The 26990-nt window shown below is 34.8% G+C and overlaps 1 protein-coding gene across 4 annotated transcripts in view; it reads left to right on the top strand.

Moving 5' to 3' along the window:
- The window catches only part of Khdrbs2 (KH RNA binding domain containing, signal transduction associated 2), a 496703-nt gene that overhangs the window by 139448 nt on the left and 330265 nt on the right, over positions 1-26990 (top strand). For all 4 annotated transcript variants that reach the window (XM_076915127.1, XM_034522053.2, XM_076915128.1 and 1 more), the window contains one exon: positions 5683-5799. In XM_076915127.1, coding sequence (XP_076771242.1) covers positions 5683-5799 — 117 coding nt within the window. The remainder of the gene's footprint in view (positions 1-5682; positions 5800-26990) is intronic.

The following is a 26990-nucleotide window of genomic DNA, read 5'->3' as shown; positions in this document are numbered from 1 at the left end:
TGATCTTAGGTATAGAATAATGACTGCATTTTATACACACTTTCATGAATTAAATTTTTCCTTCAATGACTGTCATGGCTTCTATGGCATAATTACAAAGTAGTCTTTTTCTCATTGTTCAAATACAGTGTAGGATAAATTAAGATGCTTTTCTTTTAGAAGTCAAATATTTAGCAATTTCAAATGTATTATTGAGAAATTGATTATAAGAATTCTTTATCTACCTAGAAGAACAAAAAATATAATTTAAATAAATTATAAATGTGATAATTGAAACATCACTGCTTTGCATATTTAATAGTAATATAATTCTTTAATAAAGCTATGCACTTCTGATAAATGTTTAAGATCATTGACAAAACAAATAAAGTGATACACCTAGTTTCCTTTCATAATGTCATCATTATTTATATGCGATAATAATCATAAAGTTCTAAGGTACAAGTTGTACATTTTTTTCAGTCATGTAAAATCCACATTTTGTCCATTTGTATTTATTAAAAGTTAACATGGTCATAGTAAAGTCAAAACTGATTTTATAAACAGGGTATCAGGTAAATGGTTTTAATGAGTCACATTTGTTGAGTCATTGCTGAACATTAAAATTCCATACAGTAATGTTACATGTGCATGCACAAATGGACACTTAGATGACTTTTGTCTCCCTTAAAGAATGTGCTTAGAATGATAGCACTCTTGGTCTCTCTCTCTTTTTTTTTTTTTAATTAATCATTGTATTCGTTTACATTCCAAATGGTATTCCCCCTCCTGGTTGCCTCTCCACAAAGACCACATTCCATATCCCCTTTCCTCCCTCCCCTTTGCCTCTATGAGGGTGCTCCTCCACCCACTGACCCACTCCCACCTCACCGCTTTGGCATCCCCCTATGCTGGTGCATCAAGTCTCCACAGGACCAAAGGCATCCCCTTCCACTGATGTCAGATAAGACCATCCTTTGCTACAAATGTATTTGGAGCCATGGATTCTTCTTTGGTTGGTGGTTTAGTCCCTGGGAGCTCTGGGGAGGCTGGTTAGTTGATATTATTGTTCTTCCTGTGGGGTTGCAATCCCCTTCAACTCCTTCAGTTCTTCCCCTAACTCTTCCTTCCATTGGGGTCCCCTGGCTTAGTCCAATGCATGGTTGGCTGAATCTGTATCTGTATTGGTCAGGAAAGAGCCATATCAGGCTCCTGTCAGCAAGCACTTTGTGGTATCAGCAATAGTGCCAGAGTTTGGTGTCTGCAGATGAATGGATCCCTAGGTGAGGTGGTCTCTCTTATTTCTTCAGAGGTGTCACTATGCCTATTGTCACCTCATAGCTCTGATGTAGTCTGTTTGTCCCACTCTCAAACCACCAGATCATATGACATTTTTCTTACTGCATTATTAGTTTAACTCCCTTCATTTTGTTTATAGCTTCCAGTTCCAGTTCACAGATAACCTATTTCCATATACGAACATTATTATTTATGGCAGAATGGGATTGAAGTTAACAAATTAAGCCTTTGTTCGTGTTCATTATCGGTGCAATTAAGCAACACAAGTAGATTTGACTATTGTTCTCCAAGGACCAACATCAAGCAAATGCCAACTGGACTTAGCCCAGATAGTGAGAATGCCCACCTGCTGGGAAGATGGTGTATCTGGAAGTTGCCTTTTGGGGCTGAGGGATGGTGGATTTCTAGAACAGAGTAGCAAAAGACTAAGAGCAGAAAGTTGTTGATTCAAAGCCTAGGCATTTATCTCATTCTAAAGAACAGGAGTTGTGTGCACAGGTGCCCTAGACAGAAAAGCAGATATGCATATGAGTCAAGGTAGCCAGGAGGTCCATCCTGACTGTATGCACCATCTTCCTAAAAACTGTTCCAAGCCGCTGTTCAGTCTATTGCTTTTTTGCTTCTTAGAACCCCCAAAATGTTTGTTATTGTGATGACTTATAAAAATTATTCCTAATTGTAAGGACCTTTTGTTTGCTAAAGCTCTGTTGTTTATTTGTTCATTTGAAACTGTGGAGTCTCTACTCTCTTCTGATCATCCTGGTGCCTACATGAAGCCTCGTAAATGCAGTTTTGAATGAAATAAATCTTATGTTCTTGTTATATATTTTTAAAGTTCCTAATAGTTGCTCAAAGACATCAAATCACTTCATTATATGACCTAAAACTGACCTTGAACATTCTAGCCAAAATGGTTTCTCAGTGAACACGTATACACACAACACAGGACTGTTCTGTAAATCTCAGAACAATATGACCAATTGATGAATCAAAATATAGAGCCTAATCTCAGACTGCTCCATGCATGCAAATATTATAACCTCACCATTCTGTATATTAACTATAAAATTAAAAGAAAACAAATGAAGTATTGTCTTGTTCATGTGTGTTTACTACCTCAAACCTCAGATATTAGTGAAGTCCACATTCCTATTCCCATGTAAAATTAACATTTAATTATAACTATCTCCTATAACTATAAACATAACATTTAATCAGGGCTATTGATATCCAAGTATATCACATTTTATTCAGGCTTCTTTAAAACAAAAAATGCATTTGTTTTTATTTTTCAAAAAATAAACCCACACTTTATTTATTTTTCACAGATCTAGCATTGTGGGAATTCAGGATTGAGATGTCAGCATCTTGATGTCTATATTTAGTGAGAGCTTGCCATTTACTTGATAGATAATACCTTCTTGTTCTGTCCTTACACAGTCTATAGGATGAGTATGTTCTTGTAGGTCTCATTTTTAAGCTATTGGATCTCATTCATGTAGTCAGAATGTCTCAACCACCTCATAAAGAACCTAGTACTCTAGCATATATAGATGGTATTGGGCTAGATAAGCCCATGACTAATAATATTTAAAAATAATAAAGATATTTTTAGAGAACAGTGCCACCAACTTTGAAATCTTTCAAAATGTCCTCAAATGCTTGGTTCCATATCTAATTATTTTGCCAGTAGTAAATTATCTTTTTTTGTGTCTGCTGTGAATATATTTTGTTGTGCTTTATAGATTTAAACAAGGATATATAATTTGTTACAGCTTAGAGTTACCAGATTACCCCAAGATTTTACCTGTGCATACCTTATGGCCAACACCTTCATATCTCCTTTGTCTTGGTTTTAGCTTCCCTCTTCTTTTGTTGTATTTCCTGCGTTGGCTAATCTTCTGTTTGCAGATTTTATTGCTCATCAACTTACACTAAAGAATCTATATTGGGCTCTAACATTTCTTAGGGCTTCAAATTCTAGAGCATATCATCCAAAAGTTTCCCACATAGAACTTGTTTATTTGTTCATTTGAAACTGGCATCTCTATTCTGTTAATCTTGGTGCCTACATGGAGCCTCATAAATGCAGCTTTGAATGAAATAAATATATGTCCTTGTTATATCTTTTTAAAGTGCCTTGTAGTTTCTCAATGACATCAAATCACTTCATTATATGACCTAAAACTGACCTTGGGAAGGAAGAATGTATCTCATAACTTCCCCCAGTCAAAACAATTCTTTCTGTAATCTCCCAGGTCTCAATCTTTACTTAGTTTCAGAGCATTTACCACATAGTTTGTAATTATACAGTCTGTTATATATGAGATGCATTTCCCCTCATTGATGTAAGTCTGTAGAAATTTTAAAAAATGGAAGGTCCATTTTTATTCTACATTTCCAACATTGAAGATGATAAATAATTGTTTCATGTTCCATCTTTGATTTTATAGAAATATATTTACTGAGTAAAATATAGTTTATGGCAGCGTAGTGGTGTGACATTCCCCATACCTATGTTGTCATTCAGCAAGTTGGAAAAAAACATTCTTACATTTTCTTCATGAGTACATGCACATGGTAAAGTGAGCCAGTACTCCATCAGGGATCATTTGGTATCCATGCCTAACACAGTGGAGGTGTGTATACTTTAACTCCTAAATCGTTTAACCTCCCCTCAGCTCCAAGGCACAAGTTGGTGCTTGTTGCCATTTTATCCCACTCAAACAAGGCACATTATGCAATCGGACAGATGTGTGCATCTCCAGGTTGGCTGGTATTTAAGACCTTTGGGAAGCAGCTTGTTAAAATAGATCATCCTAATTTAAAACTGTAGTTTCTCTATGTTTTACTTTTACCCAGCTAGAAGGGCATCTAACCCATAAGACATCCTCTAAGGCAGTCAAATAGACTTAACCACACCAAGAGACTGCTTTAGCTATTTCTCCCAGACCTGGTCCAAGGCTTTCCAGGTTCTCTAAGGAAACTGTATTGTGAGGGCAAGAAGGTATAATCTCATGCCCAGAAAGAGAATAGGATGTTGCTTAAGTTTGAGCCCCAGTGTTGGAATGGATAAACTAGTGCAATAAAAATGTCTGTGTACTGTTTTGCTTTCACTTGTCTGCTATAAACTTTCACTTTTTCAAAGAAATGTTAGACCTAGTTCATAACCCAAATCCTTATTGTAATTAGAATTTCATTACACCTAAAGTTGAAATTAATTTAGGAATATATATTTCCATATTCATTAATTTGATTAATTTTAATTACCTTTCAATTTATCTAATGTTATCTATTAACTAGATAATTATCTAACTAATATCTATAGTATTATATTTTATGTTTTCTCCAATGGCTTTGAATTTATGAATTTATGTATTTATATTTATTCCTAAAATATTTTAGTCCATTATAAATATTATCTCCCTCAAAAGATGTATTTTCAAATTATGTATTGGTGATATGCGAAAAGAGATTGATTTTATATTACTGTAGGAAATCTGTGCTAATATGTATTACTGACACCATTGACTTTCTATGTATATAAAGTACATAAAAACCTTTTTCTTATTTTTTAATATTTATATTATTCTGCATTCTATATCTTTGACATTAAATAAAATGTAAAACTTATATCTCAGAGATGGAGAAATATTCCACCTTGTTTTGCATTTCTACAGAACTCAAGTTTGGTTCTCATCACCCACTTCAAGGCCTCCTAAGTACCTGTAACTCCTGCTCCAACTAATTTGGTACCCTTTTATGGCTTCTATGTGTACCTGAGTACAGGGTCATGCACACATATGTGCCCGAGAGAGAGAGAGAGAGAGAGAGAGAGAGAGAGAGAGAGAGAGAGAGAGGAGAGAGAGAGAGAGAGAGAGAGAGAGAGACAGACAGAAAGAGACAGAGAGAGACAGAAAGAGACAGAGAGAGACACAGAGAGAGAGAGAGACAGAGAGAGAGAGACAGACAGAGACAGACAGAGAATGAATTTTAAAGGAATACACATACTAAACTGTTTCTAATGTTGTTTTAACATTAAGTCTATCATGTGGTATATTTATTGCTTTGAAGAACTTTTTGTATTACTTGAGTAATCATATTTTTGCCAGATGATATATGTTTATTTGATTATTTGAATAAATAATATTTTCAATGTACTATTGATCTTGGCTCTCTTTTAGGAAGTAGTAATATTCCATTAAGAGCTTTTAGGATTGGAAGTCTCAATTAATTTCCAGTGCTTTTGTGTGTACATGTGCAAATGTCTACATATGTATGAGGGTACACGTCATAATTTTTCTTAATGGTGAATTTTAACAACTTGTAATCATTAGTTATACTTGATACAAAGTATACTTTACTCTTTCTTAATTTAGACGTTCTGTTGATTTTGTTTTTTAGTTCAATTTTGTGGGGAAATTACTTGGACCAAGAGGAAACTCCTTGAAGAGGCTACAAGAAGAAACAGGTGCTAAAATGTCTATCCTGGGCAAAGGCTCGATGCGCGACAAAGCAAAGGTACTGAGCTTTGAAGTAGTGTCTTCTCCCAGCAATGCTGGGAGCCCTGTTTATAAAATGAAGGGATGGCTTTCCCTGTTTTATATGAGGCTTGCTTTCTGGTACCCCACTGCTGCCCAGTCTGATGTCACTCTCTTCTTCTGTCATCCCCCTGCCTCCTCTTCAGGACATACTTCCTGTGTTGCCTTTTGTAGTTCTCTTTGTAGGTTGTTGTCATATTGCTACACTTTTTAAATCCTCGGTGGGACGGCTCTCCATTTTGGTGCTCAGGTTTCTAAATTCCCTAATTGAAATACTTTTCCTTCTTCTACCATGCAATGCCATGCATTTGCTCATTGGATTCTCTCTGCTATTTCCCTTGGATCCCGTTTGCTGAGGTCATACCATATATTTATCTGAAAACAGGAGAATACTGGTTATACCTTGAAAGGTTTCAGTGGTGTTATTACACGAGTCATCTGACCTGAAGGCAACTATAGGCTAAGGAATATCAAGTTTAATGTTTGTAATAATTTATTTCTCATCTGAGCTACTAACTACCCATTTTCTAAAGTGGTAGCAATTTGTCAGTTTAGAATTCAGGGTTTGTGGAGATGTAGTCATGAAGAATCCTGAAAAAATTATTTGGTAAGCAGTGGACTGTGTACAGTTTGCACCATTTGACCAAATTCTATATTTATCCTTTCATATATTACACTATTTTGGGAAATGAAAAGCTCAGATGTCGATCTTTGACTATGAGAGTGCTGAGAAAATGAGGCATTGGTGTTAGCTTTAAACGACTAAGGGAAGATCGTAAATGGATGAATTTAAAATGAAAAAAGTCACTAAACTGATCAATAATTTCATAATTTTTGTAGTAGTGGGTTCAGAAATGAATAAATTGTTGCCAGGTTCCTCCATTCTAGTTACTCTGTTCCCACTGAGAAGAAACAACGTGAACATTTAAGAGCCTGTTGATGTGATAATTCCTTGCCAGCTGTCACATGCATCCAATTTATATCCTCTTCTTAAATAAGATGAAATGTATACATTTTAATTATATTTTCAAATATTCTTTAATATTGGATATTTAATTATTTAATATAATACCTTATATCTGAATTTGATTTTTTTCTCCATCTCTGTCAAGTTCTTATAAATGGTGTGCTTTTCCCAGGATTAAGGATTAGATTAGGCATTATTACTCTTGTAAGGTTTAGTAAACTCTGCAGTATCTTAACATCTTTTTTATACTTAAGACATAGCTAACTGATTTATCTGCATATTTCATTGAAGTTTTCATTCTCCCAGGATAGAAATGGCCTGATTAGCATTGTGCGTTAGGGACCTCCATACCATCCCTTCCTGACTTTTAAAATGGATACGTGCATATTTTTCATCTCCATATATTTGGACATTTTTCTGTTCATCAAGTACTAAATTGGAAGCCCTTCCCTATAGGCATGTTAAGTACCAGCAAAATTCTGTGAAAATCCAATAGGAAATGTTTTTGCTTCCATTAAACTTCTATTGAGTTTAATTACTAATATTCCTTATTACTAAAATTCTATTTCTAATTAATTATTGTGACACTTCGAACATAGTTGGTTCTGCTTAGAATGTTTTCTGTTTCCACTACAAAATTGAATATAAAAAATACAATAAGACAAGATGAAGTGATTAATAATAGTGTTGCATTATACTATGCAAAAGATTTTTCTCACATTTGGTTAGGCCATGACTTTCAAGAGTAATAAACAAATTAGCAAAACACAATCACAGACATGAAATTGAAGAGTTTTTTCATAGTAAACATTTTATTAAAACTATTCTCAAGAAGAGTCATCAATAGATGACTCTGTTGCTACTTTGCGTCTTAGTAACACGACCAGATTTAATTTGGTTACGATATTTTAAAATAGATAAGTAAAACTCATCTAATTTTGCAATGACTATATATAGGTATGTGTATATAGTCAGTTATCTAATAGGCTTGAATATATGTAGTAATTTCAATAGTATTCATTAAACATACTATGATCAGTTTATAAATAATGTTTTTCCTGTTAGAATTTATATCCTGATGGAGAGGCAAACAATATATAACTGAATTCATTTTGACACACAGATCAAGATAATTGGCAGGTATCAGAGAACCAACCATGAAACACTCAGAATTGAGAGGAAGGATGTGGAACATAATTGTTCTAGGAAGAACATGTACCTTTACCTTTAACCTTCTAATAACCATAGCAACGAACATCACAGTTTAGTGAATTTGTTATGTTGGATACATTCAGATTGTTAGCCCACAACTATGGTAAAGTTTCCTGCAAACTGGTTTGCAATTGGTTCTCATGTATCCCTCTCAGTTCCACTCCCAGTCTCTGCAGATGTGCTCTCCTCCTCATTAGATGACTTCTGAGGCCTTTATTTTGTTTTTAAGTTCTTTTCTTTCCTATACATACCCATGATCTACATACTTCTGAACAGAAGCTTTATTGTTGACTATTTACTGTTAACTGTCTAGTCAGCTTTGTTATGGAGTTTAGAGATTTGGTATTCACCAATCTAAAATGCTGATGTTATAAGTCTACTAGGAAGAGAGGGGTGTGTGTGTGTGTGTGTGTGTGTGTGTGTGTGTGTTTGTGTGTGTGTGTTGACAGGGGACATTTTTTGATGCATGTGAATGGATAAACAATGATTAACCAAACTTTGTCAACTTCCTTTTACTTCTTTGCTCAGTTTGTCTTTATGTATCAGAATCAGTGCGACTTTGATGCAGTGATCATTAAGGAGAACAACATTTTCTCCATTGTTTTAGATTGTTTCCTGTGACTGTGATAGCCTGTCACATTTGCTCATAAGCACCAAGACCAAAAACAACTTGAGCAAGTAAAGGGTTTAGTTTGCTTATGCTTCCAAATCACTTTCTATCATAAGGGAATTCAGAACAGACTCTATTTTGTTTACTCCTCAGAGTTTGCTCAGCTTCCTTTTTTATAGGAGCTATGAAACCCTCACCCCTGTCCAGGTTTAGTAGTACCACCCATAGTGAGCTGGACCCTCCCACTGCACATCAATCACTGATCAAGAAAATGCTTTCCATACCAGGGTGATGAAGTTCCCTCTACTTCCATGACATTAGCTTGTATCAAGTTGATAAAAACCTAGCCAATAAACAGTTAATTTTTTAATTAAGGAAAAACTGAAGATTGATAGGATTATCCCTTATGTGCTTACAGATAGAGCCTTTTGCTCGGCTCAGTATCCCTCCCATGATTGCCCTAAATAATGATTCCACATTATATTATTCAAATAAGCCACCTACTTGACTTTTGTTCAGAAATTGTACAGACAGTATTTCTGCATTTGATATGCTACTGGTAGAATGCATAATGTATGTCTTAAACTTGAATGCCATCTCATGATGAAATGAGATATTTGATTAATTATCTAAACCAAGGAAGATGTGAATAAGTCACAAATATTTATTCTAACTATAGTCTCAAGGATAAATTCAATATTGTGTTTTATAAAATATTAAGCCTTTAATTGAATTGTACAGCTGACCCATTTAATATTGTCCTTAAAAACAATTAAGGCAAGGTTGATTGTTTGCAATGAAAGACATATTGACTTGGATTTGTCTGCAGAGACTGTGCAGGACCTTTAACCCTTTTGGTTAAAACAGTAAGTTTTAAGGTTTATTCCTGAATCACTAGAGAGTTAATTGTGTAATATATCAAAGAGTTCTAGAAGTATCTCAGAAGGCTTACCAAATTGAATATTTTCATACTATTTTGTTGTTTGTGACAATGGGGGAAATGCTATTTTTCAACTTAGTTAAATTTAACCAATATCCTTTAAGCAAAAATAAATAAATAAATAAATAAATAAATAAATAAATAAATAGAACAAATAAGCAATAAAAAGTAAAAGTAAAGGGCAGAGACCCAGGCTAACAACAATAACATGAACCTGCTTGCTAATAATGGCTTCTTTCCCATGGTCAGGTAACAGAATCTTTGAAAGATAGTGTGTGTTAAACAATCCAGGAGTCATGCCAGAACAAACAATCATTGACTTTTGCCAACCTGTGCAGATTTGTCTGCTGGACTTGGGATCTGGGGACCTAAAATGAGTCAGACTACAGTCCAATGCTATAGACTACCTTACTTCAGTTCCAGTGTACTTTTTTCTTTTTTTAAAAAAATTAGATATTATATTTACATTTCAGATTTTATCCTCTTACCCCATTCCCCGCCACCCAGGAACGCCCTATCCCATTCGCCCTCCTCCTGCTTCTATGAGGATGTCCCCTCACCTACCCCCACTCCCACCTCCCCACCCTTGAATTCCCCCCTAATCGGTGTCCAGCCTTCATGAGACCAAGGTTCTCCTCTCCCACCTATGCCTGACAATGCCATCCTCCCCTACATATACAGCTGGAGTCATGTGTTCCTCCCTATGTACTCCCAGGCTGGTGGTTTGGAACTCTGGATGGTTGGTATTGTTGCTCTCCTCATCGGGCCACAAACCCTTTCAGCTCCTTCAGTGTATTCAGTAATGTAACACAGAAATCAATGATCCAAAGAAGGCTGTCTGAGTTCAGAAAAACATGTAGACAAACGCCAGGGAGCACATACAAAATATTGACAGGGCAGTCCTTTCTCAAGAAATTTCTCAGGACAGACCAACTTAAACACAATTGCCTTGCATGTACTATGGATTATATCTAGGAAAACACATAAGTAAGGCAGAAGGTTATATCCAGATTCAGGGTTACCTGACCAGATTGGGTTCTATAGCTATCTATGTTCTGACATTCAACAGGAAAAAAACATTTATTATAAATTGAATGTAAATATTTCTCTCAGGAGTCATGAAATCAGGTCCAGGAATAATCCAGAGAACAAACCACCCTGAGGGTAAAGGTGCTCCGTCATTTTACCTGGAGCCTCTTTCACTGTTCTCCAACACATTATTTTCCATGGGACATTACTTCGATTGTGCTCCAACAAATAAAACATTATAAACTGCTGGGATACTGTATTCTTGGAGAAATACAGAAAACAAATAAGCAAACAAACAACCCCCCCAAAAAAACCCAGTATGTTAGCTTTATATCAGAACACCTCAAGAAAAGTAACTGACAGTTTAGAAATTTCTTGAAAGTCAATTTCCTTCATTAAACTACATAGCTGGGCAATCTTGTGCAGCCACAGAGCTGCAGGCTTGACCAGCTGTTGCTTGCACACAGTCTTGGGGTAACTTACTGCAGCTCCAGATGGAAGGCTGCTATTTTTAGTGGAGCAGATATTGAAGTCAGTGAGGGGGAACTGAGGAGAGTGATGGTACAAGCTCATCTTCAGACAGTGTGAGTAACAAGTATATTATCCCCATGAAGACTCATCACTGAGATTAGTGAAAATCATGGGAGCTAAACACACCAAGAGAAGACTACACAATCAGGAGCGCATGAAAGCACTCCTTAAATGGAATTTATAAATGGCCATTGCAAATAAATGACATTGTAATGAAAGCCATTTTGCCTTATCTAATAAGAAGGTTGCTAGAAATTTTGCAACTTGCTAGGGTATATGTTGAAAGGAAAGGGGTTTGGGGATGAGTATTATATGAAAATATAATAATTCTCGAGGCAAACTTTAATTCTTTGATGTGCTAATAACATGAGAGTTTTCTGTTCCATCATAGATCTGTGTTCAGAAATGGTTGCTTTAGTAAATCCTTTCTGATTGTATGGCAAAATTGATTTTCATCAACAATAAAATCAACTAAAATCCTTCAAAGAGAAGTTGTTGCCTGGTGGGCATTGCTGGGGTAAACCCCAGCATCCTGGACTCTGCTTGACATCAAAGGGGCTCATAGTTTCTCAGATCCTGAAGGGGTAAAGCCATACTCATTGTCAATCATGTGTGGCTGGCTACATAGACATGTGTTTGAGTCCTATAATATAAGTAATAAAATGTAACCCTACAGACTCAAGAACTCAGACCCAGCAGTTTCCACCTCAGCTGTAGCCAGATACAGTGGGCAGCAGTGGGAAGAATCTCAACAGTATTTCTTTCTCAACTTTACTTCTTTAGAAAGTCTTTCCTTGTTCATCAACACTTCCAGAGATATGTGGACTATCCATCTTTATTGGATTACATATCACTCGCTTTGAAAGGCAATGAAATATAAATTACAGATGGCTCAATTTTATTCTTTTTTTTTCCCCCTGTGGTCTTCTGTCTTGCTTATCTCAACTCTAAAGGGTTAAAATGATAGCATGGCTGGTCTCATCTGAGCAGTAGAACATAATGAATAGTTTGGGGCACTGAATTATGAGCACATATTTTATGAGGACAAAATGAAATATGTCCTTTAATATTGAACCAATATATTATTTCAAAATATGATATATTTAGACTCTAGTGATCAAGTAATTACAGGGATTAGGTTTTAGTTGAAGCTAAAATATATCATCATATTTGAGAAATATGATTTTTATATTAGTGTCTTTTCATTTTATGTATGAGCAATTTGTCATTCACTGTAGTGTACCATGACCTTAAAATGAAAAAGGAAAAAAATACATAAATCTATCCAGGTTTAGTTTTTCTTTATAAGCTTCTGACAGAATATGAGGTAGCATATTCTGTGAGTCAAAAACATTTTATCTTAAATTACTAAATTCCTCTATTCTGATTTTATCAACAGCTGGAACAATTCAGTTTAATTATTATAAACATGAATGCATTGCTTAGTTTTTCTGGGGCAGTGTAAGCAAGTATCTACTCACTTCAGACATGATACCCAAGGCAAATCTGAGAAAGAATTCCAAGCAAGCCTCAAGTAGTGAACCAGGGAAGGATTGGGAGCCATGAACAAGACCACAGCTGACTTAAGGCACAGATAACTTGAAAAGCACATCCCAGCATGGGAGAAAGGTGAATCCCTCAGCACCATCCTTGGAACTTGGAGCCTGACCTGACCGTCAAGTGACCTTGGCCAATTCAAGTCTGTTTTTTCCCAGCATTATTTACTGTTAGCATAACCCCAAGGAGGAACCCTTGGTTCCTCCTTGGGGTTATGCTAACAGTAACTGGTAAGTTTCAATTTTCTGAGACTTAGAAATTTTATCTCATGAGTCTTAAGATCTTTCCTCCTCATCCCAAAAAGGAGCATTTCTCTTTGGCAAGTATCACTACACAACAAAGAACCTTTAGAACATTTTTCAGGGATTTAATATCTGTCAGTAAACCACTTGCCACTCATTGTTTGGACTTTACTCTTATGTCCCAGTAAAAGGGAAATAAAAGAATCCCGCAATCAAAAGTCTATTTCATCTTATTGAAGTATATTTTTATTTAGGAAACTATCTAGAAATATAACCATGACAAGAGAAATTCAGCAGTTTATAAAGCAGAGCAATAACAATATGGTCCTTTAGACCACAGATAAAAGCTGTTTTTCTATTACTTATGTGCTTTGTTTTAATAAAAAAAATTTTAAAAAACAAAATAAAACAAAAAATAAATCAACCTACGATAGGACCAAGTCCAAGTATACCTTGGAACATCTTGAAATTCACTGTTAAACCTGAAACTCAACACAGCACCAGTTCTACATGATGTGAGCCAATTTGAAGCAAGGTTTAATTAAATACTGGCCCAGATAATTGATTCTGGCCAGAACAATTTTGGGGTTCCCAGAACAAGACAAGAAGTAACATTTTACCAAAGTTTTAAAAGGCAAGCCCATAAGGTCATTGTATTACTCAATAGGTTCAATCATAGGCAAGTGTATATGCTAAAATATTTTCAAACATACTTCTCACATAATCCAATCCTAGGCAAGTTTACATACTGTGTTATTTCTTGCCTGTAGACCTGCCACCTATATGTGATCAAGTACATCTGGTATAATTGAGTCAAACAAATTTGTTTCAGGGAGAAAATACGTGTGGTTTGTTATTTTCCACAAACCACATCCTCCAGCACTATAGAAAATTATCTGTCCTTGGGCAAGTAGGACTTACAAATTAACTTTGGTCCCCACAAAACATAAACATTATGAATACTTTTGGAATAGATTGGACACTGTGTGCTATTTCTTCTGGAAAAAACACTTACATAGGAAAAGTCAATTAATTTTAGTCTATGTTTCAATTGATTTTAAAAAATTAATTGCTATTTTAATTTATATGTTTCTGTAGTGTAATATGTGATAACTCACTATCTATTGTAAACAGCAGTTATAGAACTGAAATAGTTAAATAGGATGTATCAAGTTGATATTAAACTATCAAAGTGTATATGTCTTTACTGTGCTGTTTCAGAACATAATCCATGAATAAGTGCTATTCTCTCTCCTTTCCTACCCTTCCTGACCACCCCCTTTCAAGTTTCTAGTAATCAATGCCTTAGTATATCTTGGGACTGAAAGTTCATTGTTAATTTGTAGGCTTTTAGGAAGAAACAATTAAACACTTTTCTTTTTCAGAGTTGAAACTTGACCCTAGCACAAACCAAGCTCTTTGAAGAAAAATTTGGAAAACTGGGCCAAGCCAATGTGAGACATGTAGAGGTTCAATTAAGAGGATAATAGGTTCAGATTGGAAACTCCCTAGTCCTGTGCTCAACATAAGAGTTCATCTGCCCCATTCATCCTCTGTGTTTCTTTAGTTGCAGTGATGTGTATTAGACTCACTATTCTGATACCATCTTATTATTTTTATTCTTCACAAGTCATTCACTGGTTGAATACTACTAATTCCATCAGCCATACATATTTGAAAATTAGATTCCTTAGCTAAGTAGTGTTATTATGAAGAGTTGGACAATGTCTGGATCTGGGTACTTGGTAACCTTGGCTAAAAATAATATAGATCTTCCTTTACTTTGCTCTACTTAAGGATGACACACAGAACCCAGGCAATGGCTGAACAATAACCAGGTTCTTAATTCAATGAATGAATAAGATCACTGTTAGTTTTAAGAACAGACCACTCCAGACCTCACGGTTCCAAGGGGGAGGAGGTTTATTCAGGGGATAGGGCAAAGGTGGGGAAAGGAAAGTGGAATAGATAAGAGAGAAGAGAAGTAGAGGCTGGCCATGACCACGTGGAGAGAGAGGAAGGTGGGGGAGGGGACAGAGAGGCAAGAGGGTAAGAGAGAGAGTAAGGGAATAAGAGTAAGAGAATAAGAGTAAGAGAGTAAGAGTAAGAGAATAAGAGAGTGAGGAGGGGGCAAGCAGCCACTTTTATAGTGGATCAGGCCTACCTGGCGGTTGCCAGGTAACTGGGGAGGTAGAGTTTAGACAGAATACTAACAATCACTAAGCTCACATATAATAATTTTCTGTGGGTATAGGTTCAAAGGAAGGAAGTCAGAAAGGCCAAAAAATGTGAAGTAGAAGACATATGTGGATATTTGCATTTTTTGCTGCAAACACTGTAGATCTACACTTGCCTTTTACAGCTGGCTGTGTTTTGTGCATTGGCCACATTGGACCTGATCACAAGGTCCTCCATGTAAATGATATTGTTCAATGTGGCTTTTCAGGGTGATGCAAGGATAAGTACCCCAAATGCCAACAGAAGATACACACTTGATTTGTTTTGTTCTCATTAGGATTCCTTATGACATTATCTACTTTTAAAACATCATTCACTTTGTGTGACATTATACATTATAAAACCCCCTTACTAACATTATAAAACCTATAGTGAATATTAGTTTTTATGCATCAACAATTATTTCCCTAGAGTTTAATATTAGATCCCTTTTCTGGGTGAAGCAACAGGTAGTATACTGGAAGAGTAGTATAAAGTTCAATTTTATTGTATAAAAAGTTTAATAAAACATAAAAATATACAGGCTGTTACTAAGTTTAACCTCAGAAACTAAAGCAATTTAAAAGCATTGTTTTTAATTTGAACAAAATGCTAAGCTAAGCTTGCACAAAAAGCAGACAGAGTAATATCCTCTATGTAAACAAACAAAACAAGGAACTTAACAAAGGAAAGTTAAGTTTCTATACAACAAATACATACCTCATATATACATACAAAACATAAAGTTTATGTTTCCTATACTATAAACATGTGTCTCACATATTCAAATAAAACATAAAGATTATATCTTTTAAAATTATAAACACATGTAGCTCACGTATACACACAAAACATAAAGGTTAACTTGTATACTATAAAAACACGTACCTCATTTGCACACAAAACATAAAGGTTGCATTTCCTATAGTGTAAAAGCATGTTCCTCATATCTACACACAAAACATTAAGGTTATGTTTCTTATACTATCAAAGCATATACCTCACATATACACACAAAACATATAGGTACTTTTTCAGTTTCAAACACTGACACTCAAAATCCTTATTTCTCAAATGAAAGAGGGATGTTCCATTCTTTGGTGACATTGCCGATATCATGATTACTTCAGTCAGGTTCATGAAAGTCTATAGTCACCCCAACCAATGAGAGAGAGAGTAATTGATGCCAAACCATGTGACTGGCTGTACACTAAGCAGATATGTACTCCCTGAGACGAGGCAATAGTTCCATGATTCTAATCATATACATTTGTACTCAATTTGGCTGAAGATCATATTCATATGGAATATAATCTCAAATAAAATTCAGAGAAACTTTGTATTGTAACTGTTATTACTTACCTTAAGGAAGATTTCCTAATGTGACTAAGATACACCTGCATCTCACCAGGACCTGCTTAAAGTTTAAACATACCCTGGGACATGAGATTTGAATTGATCGACCAGTTCTTGCTTCACAACACTAGTAGCTGCTGGTTAGTTTGCATTTATGTGTGATGTCAGCAGGTTATCGTACAGACAGCACATTCTATTTTCAATCTTAAATTTAGAAAGCATGAAGATAGATTCTCTCTCTCCTCTCTCTCTTTCCTCTCCCCCCCCCTCTCTCTCTCTCTCTCCGTGTGTTCTATATAATTGCCCGAGACAACTGTGTAACCGAGGGAATGTTTAATTACAGGGGCTCCCAAAACAGAGACCTGTTCTGTAGCATTATCTTATTCTATCTTCTAGATTAACATCAAAGTATCAATATTATAGAAGAAATAAGCTAGATTGTTTTCTCTTAACATTTTGTAAGATATGAAATCTAAAATAGATAACTAAAAATTAATTCTAACTCATGTAAATGCACTCTGTATCCAAGTTATTTAAAGAAATAATTCCACGTTCCTGGAAAACAGGAAATCAAATAGACCATTATTTCCTGTCATAATCTGGCTGCTATGAACTTAAAGTTTAGATGTGATTTATTTCTGAGAAAGGATGTACTGTGGTTAATCACAGACAATGTGTACCTTGGAAAAGGATCTGGACACTTAGTTCTTGGGCTGCTAGAGCCTGAAACCTAAAACCTGAGCTTGGCACCATCTGTACCAGATCCTTCACTTGCAAAATGTCTGGAAAAGCATTTCCTGTTCAATCAAGTTCTGTCAGCAGCCTAGCTCCTGTTGCTAGAGTAGGAGTTGACTTTGTAGGAGAAGATTTTTTTCTCATTTCATCACTATAGAATTTTATAGATTAAAAAAATTGATCAAAATATTGTAGAGTACATGTAATGAGGAATCATTACACATTGCTATAAATATTGTTCGAATTGTAAAATAAGGCTGATAACATTTTATAGATCTTTCTCGTGTGTGTGTGTGTGTGTGTGTGTGTGTGTGTGTGTGTGTGTGTGTGTGCAAGCCTGGTATTGTCTCTCATTGCTTTCCACCATATATTTTAAGACAGGATCTCTCACTGAACCTAGAGCTTGTTGTTTTGCCTAGACCAAGTGGCTCTGCGGATCCACCTGTCTACTCACCAAATGCTGAGATATTGAACGTGTGCTATGAAGCTCAGTTCTAGGGCCTGGGGATCTGAACTCAGGTCCTCATGTTTTTGTTGCAAGCATTTTACCTACTGAGCCGTAGGGCCAGCCTCAAATGTTTACTTTTCATGAATCACTTTACTTTGTAGCCAGATCATTGCATCCATTCTATCACTATGGGTAACTTATCTTCCAGACATTAAGATTGATCATCTGAAGTATTATAATGCTTGCAATGTTATTTTTGTATCACCACAATCATCATTAAGTCTTTCGTTTTCATCTCAAATAATTTTTGTTTTCCTCTACTGAAGGCCCCCAGTAAGTATTTAACTGCTTTCTGTTACTGTTCTCTATGCATCTTTTAGAATCTCCTAATTTAATTTCAGTAGTGCACACAATAGACTTATTTTTCTGTTTCCTCGTTGGCTTCCCTGTGCTCTTCTGAAAGCAATAGTTATTGTGGATCAAGGAACAAACTCCATTCTGTAGCTAAATCACTGCTTTCTTACATATTCTTCTTTAGATAGCAATTTACTTTCTACTTTGGGTACTATAAATAAGACTGCTGTCCATATTTATGCATATTGTAATGTGAGAATACATTGCAAATTTAAGAATTACTTATCCAAAGTTAGGATATAGGAACATACATCTCATGTTCATATTATTATTTTTTTCAGAAGTATAGTTTCTGATAATATAGAAAGCACTCCTGATATATTAGTTATGTATTTTAATTCTGATTAGGCAATAATTTACTAGCATGTATTGTTTCTATAAAAATTATCAATTCTCATTTTATCTGTGAGTAATCATGTTCAAGCAAAGGTTTGAGAGAATATTTTCGCACTATTTCTCTGAGTAAGGAGCCCCACAGCCTAAGATACAATCATGGTTTTGATTCTCTTGTCAGAAAGACTAGGTTTGTTAGATAAATGAAGTCATCTTCATTAATTGAAATAAAATACCAAACTGATTTCTGAAGTGCCTGATGCTTTCTTGTAATTAGAGGTAACATTTTTAAATTCTATAACCAAGAGGAAAATGTAACCTTCTCTAAAGAACCACACTGTAGAGTTGATAGTATGGAAGATTACATTGTTCTAGGCAGTGTTTACCAAAGAATTTTGTCAAGACTGAACAGATGCAGCAAGGCCTCTGTCTTCTTACTAGGGGGTGGAGGAAGGACAGTGGAAATCTTCATATCCTCTCTTGCATCCTAAGCTGAATCAGGTTTTCTATATCTTGGCTCTGACAGCTTAGTAGTCAGATGATGATGTGTGGCTGTTCCAACAATGTTCTTTTTTTATCTTCTGTTCTACTTGGAAATTGAGCTGTTTTCTTCCAATCTGCTGTGTAACCTTTGTTGGGATTCTAATTTTAGTTTCTGTTACTTGGGGAAGATGTTACAGGACTTGCTTCCAATGAGAATATCCTTTATCTTTCACTGAAACTCTTCTCTTCATACGATGATTATATTTGCACACGACTATTCACTTAAATAAAGAAAATGCAATACAGCCACATAATATTAATAGAATTTTATCCATGTTAATATCATCCATAAGGTTTACATTTCATGTGGAAATATTGTGAAGGGTTTAAAATGAATCCCCACAAGTCTCTTAACAGGCTGAATTCACTTTTGCTTTATCATGGCAGCTTAGACATCTGATCTTCTACTTTGTGGTGACTTCCCTGGACAAATGCTAATGAGCCATTTGGCTATTCATGGATGCTCAGATAACTAATATAGAGAAGGTTCCTCTTCTATGACTTTTTGAATTATAATTAAAAATTAACTTCTAAACCTGCCACCAATTTTTCAATACCATTGACACAAGGTATTTTGGACTTTATAATTGCAATAGGTTTAATTTATACACAGAGAAAAGATATGAAACAATTACATCAGATAATGCTAGATGAGAAGACACTCTCTTAAAATTATTTGGAAAATTACTGAGAAGCAAAAATTGCGCCTGGTCATGCCTTTTGTTCAAAAATCAGTTTATGGGCATAGCCATAGTGTTTTATTGGAGACACTACTTAAATTTTAGTTATAATCTTTTGCTAATTTATTATTACAGAGCATGATATCAAAAATTATCATTGCACACTTAGTATATAAAAGCTATAAATCATAAGAACTGTTTCCATACTTAAAAAGATTATAAAATAATTTGTGATCAGTTAATTCTTCGAGACCTATGTATGTATCAGTGGTGTATGAATGTGATTTTTCAGATCTAGTTGCTTAAATAATCAAACAACTGTGTATTGAAGAAAAAATAAGGAAAATGTTAAAATTAGGGAAAAATATCTAAACTTACACTGTTATTTCTCCATTTTTCTTTTGTCAAGACATGCAGTTTATGGACAAAGAATAGGATCTTATGAATTATCCATGATACTGACAAATTTCCACACTCTAACAAGTAGATTAGTTGAAAGTTGAGCATTAATTTATCAAGCAAGTTATTTGTATAATTTCCTAGTATACAGTTAGGAATTTATGGTACTATATATTCATCTACACAATCAGACATACTCCCACACAATAAAAACATTAATATAAATAAAATAAAATAAAATAAAACTCCATAAGTGGATATAAGATACAAGAAGATACCACCCAACAAATAATAATTATTAAAAGCATAGACACAAAAAAAAAGTTCATAGAAAAACAATGAACTTTCTAATGGAAAAGAATTATCCTGAAACAAAAACCAAGTTTGTACACTTTGCATGAAGAGCCCATCCTATACATAGCAGAATTTACCAAAATTTTAGACACATCCTCATATCCCACAAAAACTTTAGATTTCAGAAAATAATTAATGATATAAATAAAGAATCCAAGGCTACTTGGAGAGTAGCATATGTTTTTAGACCAGGCTATCTCATCAGTGGCCTTGGTAGAGATAAGGCTGGAAGACTGGCAAGTTGCTTATGCTCCCGTGAGCCAGGAATATTTTATTTATCTTACCTAACCATTGTATATGAAAGTGTTTATACAGTTAGTAACACTGCAGGAAAGATTGCTCTCTTGAATCTTTTCTAAGTAATTTACCACAAAGGCAAAGTGTCATGTGATTGAGTCATCTCCACAATATGTTATTTAATTGAGAAAAGTGTCACTGGTTAAAGAAAAAGAGAACCAAATGGCCCTTTGAGCTTGAAACACATTGTCATAATATAAGTCAAGAAATCTATTTGTGGCCTACATATCAGGATCCAACTTGAAATAATTCCTTCCATTGAAAGACGAGAATTTGGTCATCAAGAAGGACAGTAGCTGAATACCAAATATTTTACACTCCAAAAGAGAAATGTGAAATATCGCAAGCAAAAAAAAAATACCTGAATAATTAAAAATTTATTTTTGTTAAGCTTTTAGATACTTTTTCTAGGGAAACAAGGCAGGGAAGAGAAAATTACACAATGTAGCTGGCAGTAAGCAGGAAGTAATAATGATTGTCACTGCCAACAGGCCAAGTACATAGGTATAAATTAAGAAAAAATACTTGGGCTAGTAATAACATGAGAGCCCCGGCAGCTTTAATAAAAGATACTCAAAGGGGCAAGATAGCTCAGCAGGTAAAAATGCTAACTGCCAAATTCTGATAACCTGAGCTCAGTCCTTGGGACCTCCCTTCGTAGAAGGAGAGAACCAACTTCCACAAATTTTTCTATGACCTTCGTTGTGGGAATTATAAATAAGGGGAACCGACAGGTTTCCTGCGCTACTGCCAGCAATTCTCAGCCCCAGCATGGTCCCGCTGCCCTTTCTAGCCACCATAGGGCCAGTCATGGTATTCCCAGCTCCAGTTCAATTGTCTCTGGAGCTGCTAGTTCCTTCACAGCCATAACACCCCTGGGGTTGGCAGTCCCATCTTCCAGCAACCCAGTAAAATAAAACTCTGAAGCTTATAATTAACTAGTCAGATTTATATATCAATAAAATTTCAATTCACAAGATGCCCACACTATAATAGATTTAGGTCCAATCGAGAATGGTACAAGCTGCCTACCTAGAATAGACAAGTTACCCCAATCATTCTATCCCTATATGAAATCATTCTATCCCTATATGAAATTATCTACCTAGGGCTATTTAAAGCCACGCTGGTTCAAGATCTTCTTCCTGTCCATCCTTTATCTTGATTTTTTTTCTTCCCCTCTCCTGAGACGCTCTCTCTCTCTGCCACTCTTAGCTCTGCCTCCCTTTGCACTGTCCAATCACAGGCCTCTTGCTGCACTAATATTTTAATGTATAGGTAAAATTATTTAATTGTATAGGTAAAATCCTGCCACAGTCCTTCACATGCATGCTGTGACACAATTGGAACCAACCCATAAATATTTTAAATAATGTATATTAAACAGAGGGAGAAAGATCCTTAGGAAATGTGAACTAATGATTAATCCTGTACCTGTTCGTGATCTTGATACTAAGAAAAAGCATGAACAAGTAACCAGAGAATCTGATATTAATAATATCTGTTTACATTTAGATACTACTGATTCAGTTTGTAAAGTCATTGAGAAGGCCCAACAGTGAACGTGCTTTGCCACCAGGGCTGACAAATCTCAGTTTGTTACCTGGAACCTACATGGTGGAAGGGATGAACTGAGTCTTACAAGTTGTCCTCTGACCCCTTTGTATGCACTTTGGCCTATTGCCAGCCCTGGCATACAAAAATATATAAGTAATACAATCAAAACAATTACAGTGATAATAAGTGATTCCTCCATGCATAGAATGGGAGTAACATACAAAATTGAACATTGGTTTCCTAAGAAAATACATTGTAAATCATCAATAGCCAGAGCTTTTTAAAAATAAATTTTGACATCGCTTAATGTCTTGCTGGATAGATGCTGAGATAGTCATCTGACAAAATTAAATCTGTGTCATTAGATATTTAGTACTAACAATGTAAAATTTTGAAAAAAATCCATTAAACTTAATTACTGCTACTTTTTATATCTAGACATAAGTGACTAATTTGAGGACTTTACTTTAAAAAAAAAAGTTTTCATTTTAATGGCTGTTTTTCTGGTTGCTTTACATAGACAAATGGTGAAACATTTTTCTGAATTATTTCTTCCAATTACGTATCCCACATTTCCATTTGCTGTGTTACTGGTACTCATGAGACTCATGATAAATACTTTTAATATACTTTAATGGGCTTACTGTTTCAGGAAACTTTGTGCTGCCACAACACAGGGAGTATTTACATTACATTAAATTAAGTTACAGGATTACAATTAAATAGAATGAAGAAATAATAAAGGCTTAAAGCACCAATTCTTTGGAGCCCAGAGAAATTAGATTCTTTGATTAACAGCTCAGGAAGATGATAAACAAAATTGAGATCACTAAACAAAGTCATTTTCTTTATAATATCACCATCCAAGATTAATGTTCTCTCATTTAGAAAGAGTGATGAATGTGCAAATTATTTTATCTTGATAAATAGATTTTATAATACATGCCATCAACGTCTTTCTATGGCAAGTGATTTTAATTTAAAAGTTATGACATTAAATAGATTCAAGGGGAGGTTTGGTTATTTATGTTTTTCTAAAATGTATGTAATGGCCAAGAATCATGCACACGGGAGATCAGGTGTCCAAGGATATCTTCCTCTATGAGCTCTATACATGTGTATGGTGTAGCCTATTGAGATATTTCACTTGACAATGGAAATAGAACTGGATGTAATCTGAAGGAGTCTTTACACTAAAATCCTGAAGTGTATACTTCCCCAGTAATAATTGTTATTGGTAGTGAAAATAAATCATATAATATTCATTTCTTGTCTTATCGCTACATTATGGTTTTATATGTTACTGTCACAGGTCAGTAACTCATTTATTCCAGGAATATTCAGGAAGTGTTTAAAATATGATAATTAGTTTCATTTTCTTTGTGAAAATTTGAATTTCTTTGTGAATATTTGAGATAATAATATAATGATATCACCTCTGTCTTCCCATTCCTTCCTCCAAATCCTCCCGCATACTTCTCCCCTGCATACCTCACCCCCACATACAGCTCCCCTGCATACTGCTCCCCTGCATAACTCTCCCCCACATACCTCCTCCCCATTTAGCCCTTCTTGCTCTCTTTCAAATGCATGACCTCTGCTTTTCATTTATTATCATATATATGTATGTGTATGTATATACACATAATATAGCCTGCTCTCTGTATTATGCTACCTATGTATATGTTTTCTGGACTGACTTTCGAATGTTAGAGAAGCCATCAGTGTGCTTATCCCTGAGTAAGACTATTTTCTCCTGTTCTCTACAAAAATTAATCCAACACCTAAGAGTCAGGGAACATTGTGGAAGATGGGGTAGGAAGATTGTAAGAACCTAATGATCTCAGAGTTTACTTTGACACATTGTCTCTTACTAATATCAGATGCTACACCTGTAAGTCTCATCAGCATGGCTACCTTAACATGAATCAAACAAGGACTATACCAATAGACATGATGGTGTGGATGGGAGAAAACACATTATTAATAGATTTTAAGATTTGCTATAGCACTATATTGATTGGCATCATGAACATAAAGGATACGTTGTTATATTTACATTGTAAAAGTGTTCTGAGTATTATTTTGATTTGCATACTGGTCAAGTCCCCAATCATCTACTGCATTTGAAACACTAGTGAACATAAACTAGAATTTTAAATGTGTAATAAGTTTTAAAATGAGAATTGTGTCATATATTCTTAAATATTTCTTAACTTCAGTAACTAGTATTGGGAATGAAGATTTTATATCATAAATATAGGAAGCAAATCAGTGTATTAAAATAGCTATGACCTTGCCCTGTATAATATCACAGTTCAAATGAAGTGCTGTTCTGAACATGCTCACACTTGGAAAGTGTGGTTATTTCAATACTTATTTACCTTTTAGAAGCAAAGATATCACAGTGTAAATTGTTATCTAAATTTAGTATTTTAAATTAGCTTTATGCAATTCAGCTCAAAATTTATCAACACTGCAGCACATGAGTCAAACTCCACAGTCGACTTTATCTTCCCCTTTATTAAAGTCGAGTTTAAAAGTATCAACTCATTTTATTTTAGAATTTGGCTCACTCAATTATTAGACAAAGCCACTTCTTGATCAGAATGCAGTATTTTATGACATTCATTTTCAGAGGTGTTGAAGAGACAAGACAATTATTGGGTAGTATAATTTTCTCATCTGACAGTCCAATTAATTTAAAATTTCATGGTTGCTTTAAAGGCAATGTTTAAAGTTTTTGTCTTTAGTTCACATTTGAATGATGAACTTCTTTCTCATTCTCATGCTGTATTAATGTTGCCTTTGGGGCATTCTATCATGATTTGATGCAAATTCAGATTAATCTATGTTAGAATGCCATCCTTGCCTACCCAAAGCAGTTTTGAGTGACCTGTAACGAGTCCAGAGGACCGATGGACATCGTCACACCCAGGGTCCTCTCAGCAGAGCTTCAGTGCAAGTGACAGAGAGAGAACAGTGACTCTTATTCACTTTTGCTTTTATTGTTACATTTCTTAGTGGTGAGAAATTAAAATAGAGGTAAAAAGGAAATGTGCTTCATATAAAAATAAGAGGCATATACATTTGTTTCATTTGTTTGCTTTATTGTGATTTTTTTTTTGGTTGTCTTATTAGTACTTAATCCTTCAAAGCTATAATTTGAACAAGCGATGTGCATGCTCTATGTCCTTGTTATAGTTTAGGATTGTAGAGACCCCCTTAGACATGGTGGCCTCCTCCCATGGCTGACATTTACTAAGAAATACATCAATGACTTTAGCTAGAGGTCAGCATCATTTTGGTTTGCACAGTGGGTATTTGGAACCTTTGATCAGTGAGCATATTGATTCACTATTACTTATTCTTGAATGCTTTAAATGACGTATTCTTCCTGCCATTCCCTATTACATATATCATAAGTAATTACCAGTAAGTTCTATGTGCATAGGATGACATTTCTCCTGATATCTTCATTACTTTCTGTCTTCAGATCATTTGCTAATAAAGATACTTGACTTCTTTTTTTTTTTCCAATTTGTATCCTGTTGATGTCCTTCAGTTCTCTTCTTTCCCTAGTGAAGACTTCAAGTACTATATTAAACAATAGACAACTGGAAAGAGTGGACAACTTTGACTTGTTCCTGATTTTAGAGTAATTTCTTCTTTTTGTTCACTTAAGTTGATGTTGGCTATTGACTTGCTGTAAACTGCTTTCATTACGGTGAGGTATGCCCCTTTTTCTCCCTAATCTCTCCAAGGCTTTTTGTCATGAAGGGCTGTTAGATTTTGTCAAAGGTTTTTTTTTTTTTTTTTTTTTTTTTTTTTTTCCCTGTATCTATTGAGATGATCATGTGGTTTTCGGTTTTTTTTTGGTTGTTTGGTTTATATGGTGGATTACATTTATTAATTTACAGATGTTTAATTATTCCTGCCTTTCTGAAATGAAGTCTATTTGATCATAACGAATAATCTTTTTTATGTTTGTGGATTCATTTTGCAAGTATTTTGTTGAGAATTTTTTATCTCTGTTATTTAAGGGTGAATAGTATTTCTCTTAGAATATATATCATATTTTCTTTCCATCCAGAAGCTGATGAGCACTTTAAGATTTTCCCCTCTTCTTAGTTACTGTGAGCAACCCTGAAATGAACATGTTTTTATGTATCTCTAACATGCTAATTTCATATCTTCTGCATGTGTAATCAGTAGAGAAATTTCTGGGCTGCATTATAATTATATAATATGTGTTCTATCCTAGTTTCCAGTATGGCTGTGTTAATTTAAATTTCTACTAACATCATTGGCTTCTTTTCTTTTTTTGTTTCTCCACATCCTCCCAAGCAGTTGTTTAACTCATGTCTTGTTGATATGTATTTTACACACTCGAAGGAAGTGACATTCATGGCTTTCAATTTCATTTGCCTCAATTATTACAAAGGCTGAACATCTTGCTGGGAAATTGTAAGATTTCTTTGGAGAATATTCTCTTGGATCTGTTGTACATTTTTAATCAGATAGTTATTTTTCTTTGCTATTGAGTGTTCAAATATGTATTCTGTATCTTAATTCCTTATTAGAAGTACCACTGCAAACTACTTTCTCCTACTTTGTAGTCTCTTCTCTCTGTTGATTATACCCTCTACTGAACAGAAACCTTTTCCATTTAATTTAGTATTAGGAATAGCTATTTATATTTCTGCATTTATTGTTAATAACATAGAAACAGTTGCTGTTCTGTGTTTAT

Source organism: Arvicanthis niloticus, chromosome 17, assembly GCF_011762505.2.
Source record: "Arvicanthis niloticus isolate mArvNil1 chromosome 17, mArvNil1.pat.X, whole genome shotgun sequence".
Taxonomy (NCBI): Eukaryota; Metazoa; Chordata; class Mammalia; order Rodentia; family Muridae; genus Arvicanthis; species Arvicanthis niloticus.
This window is presented reverse-complemented; position numbering and strand designations above follow the sequence as displayed.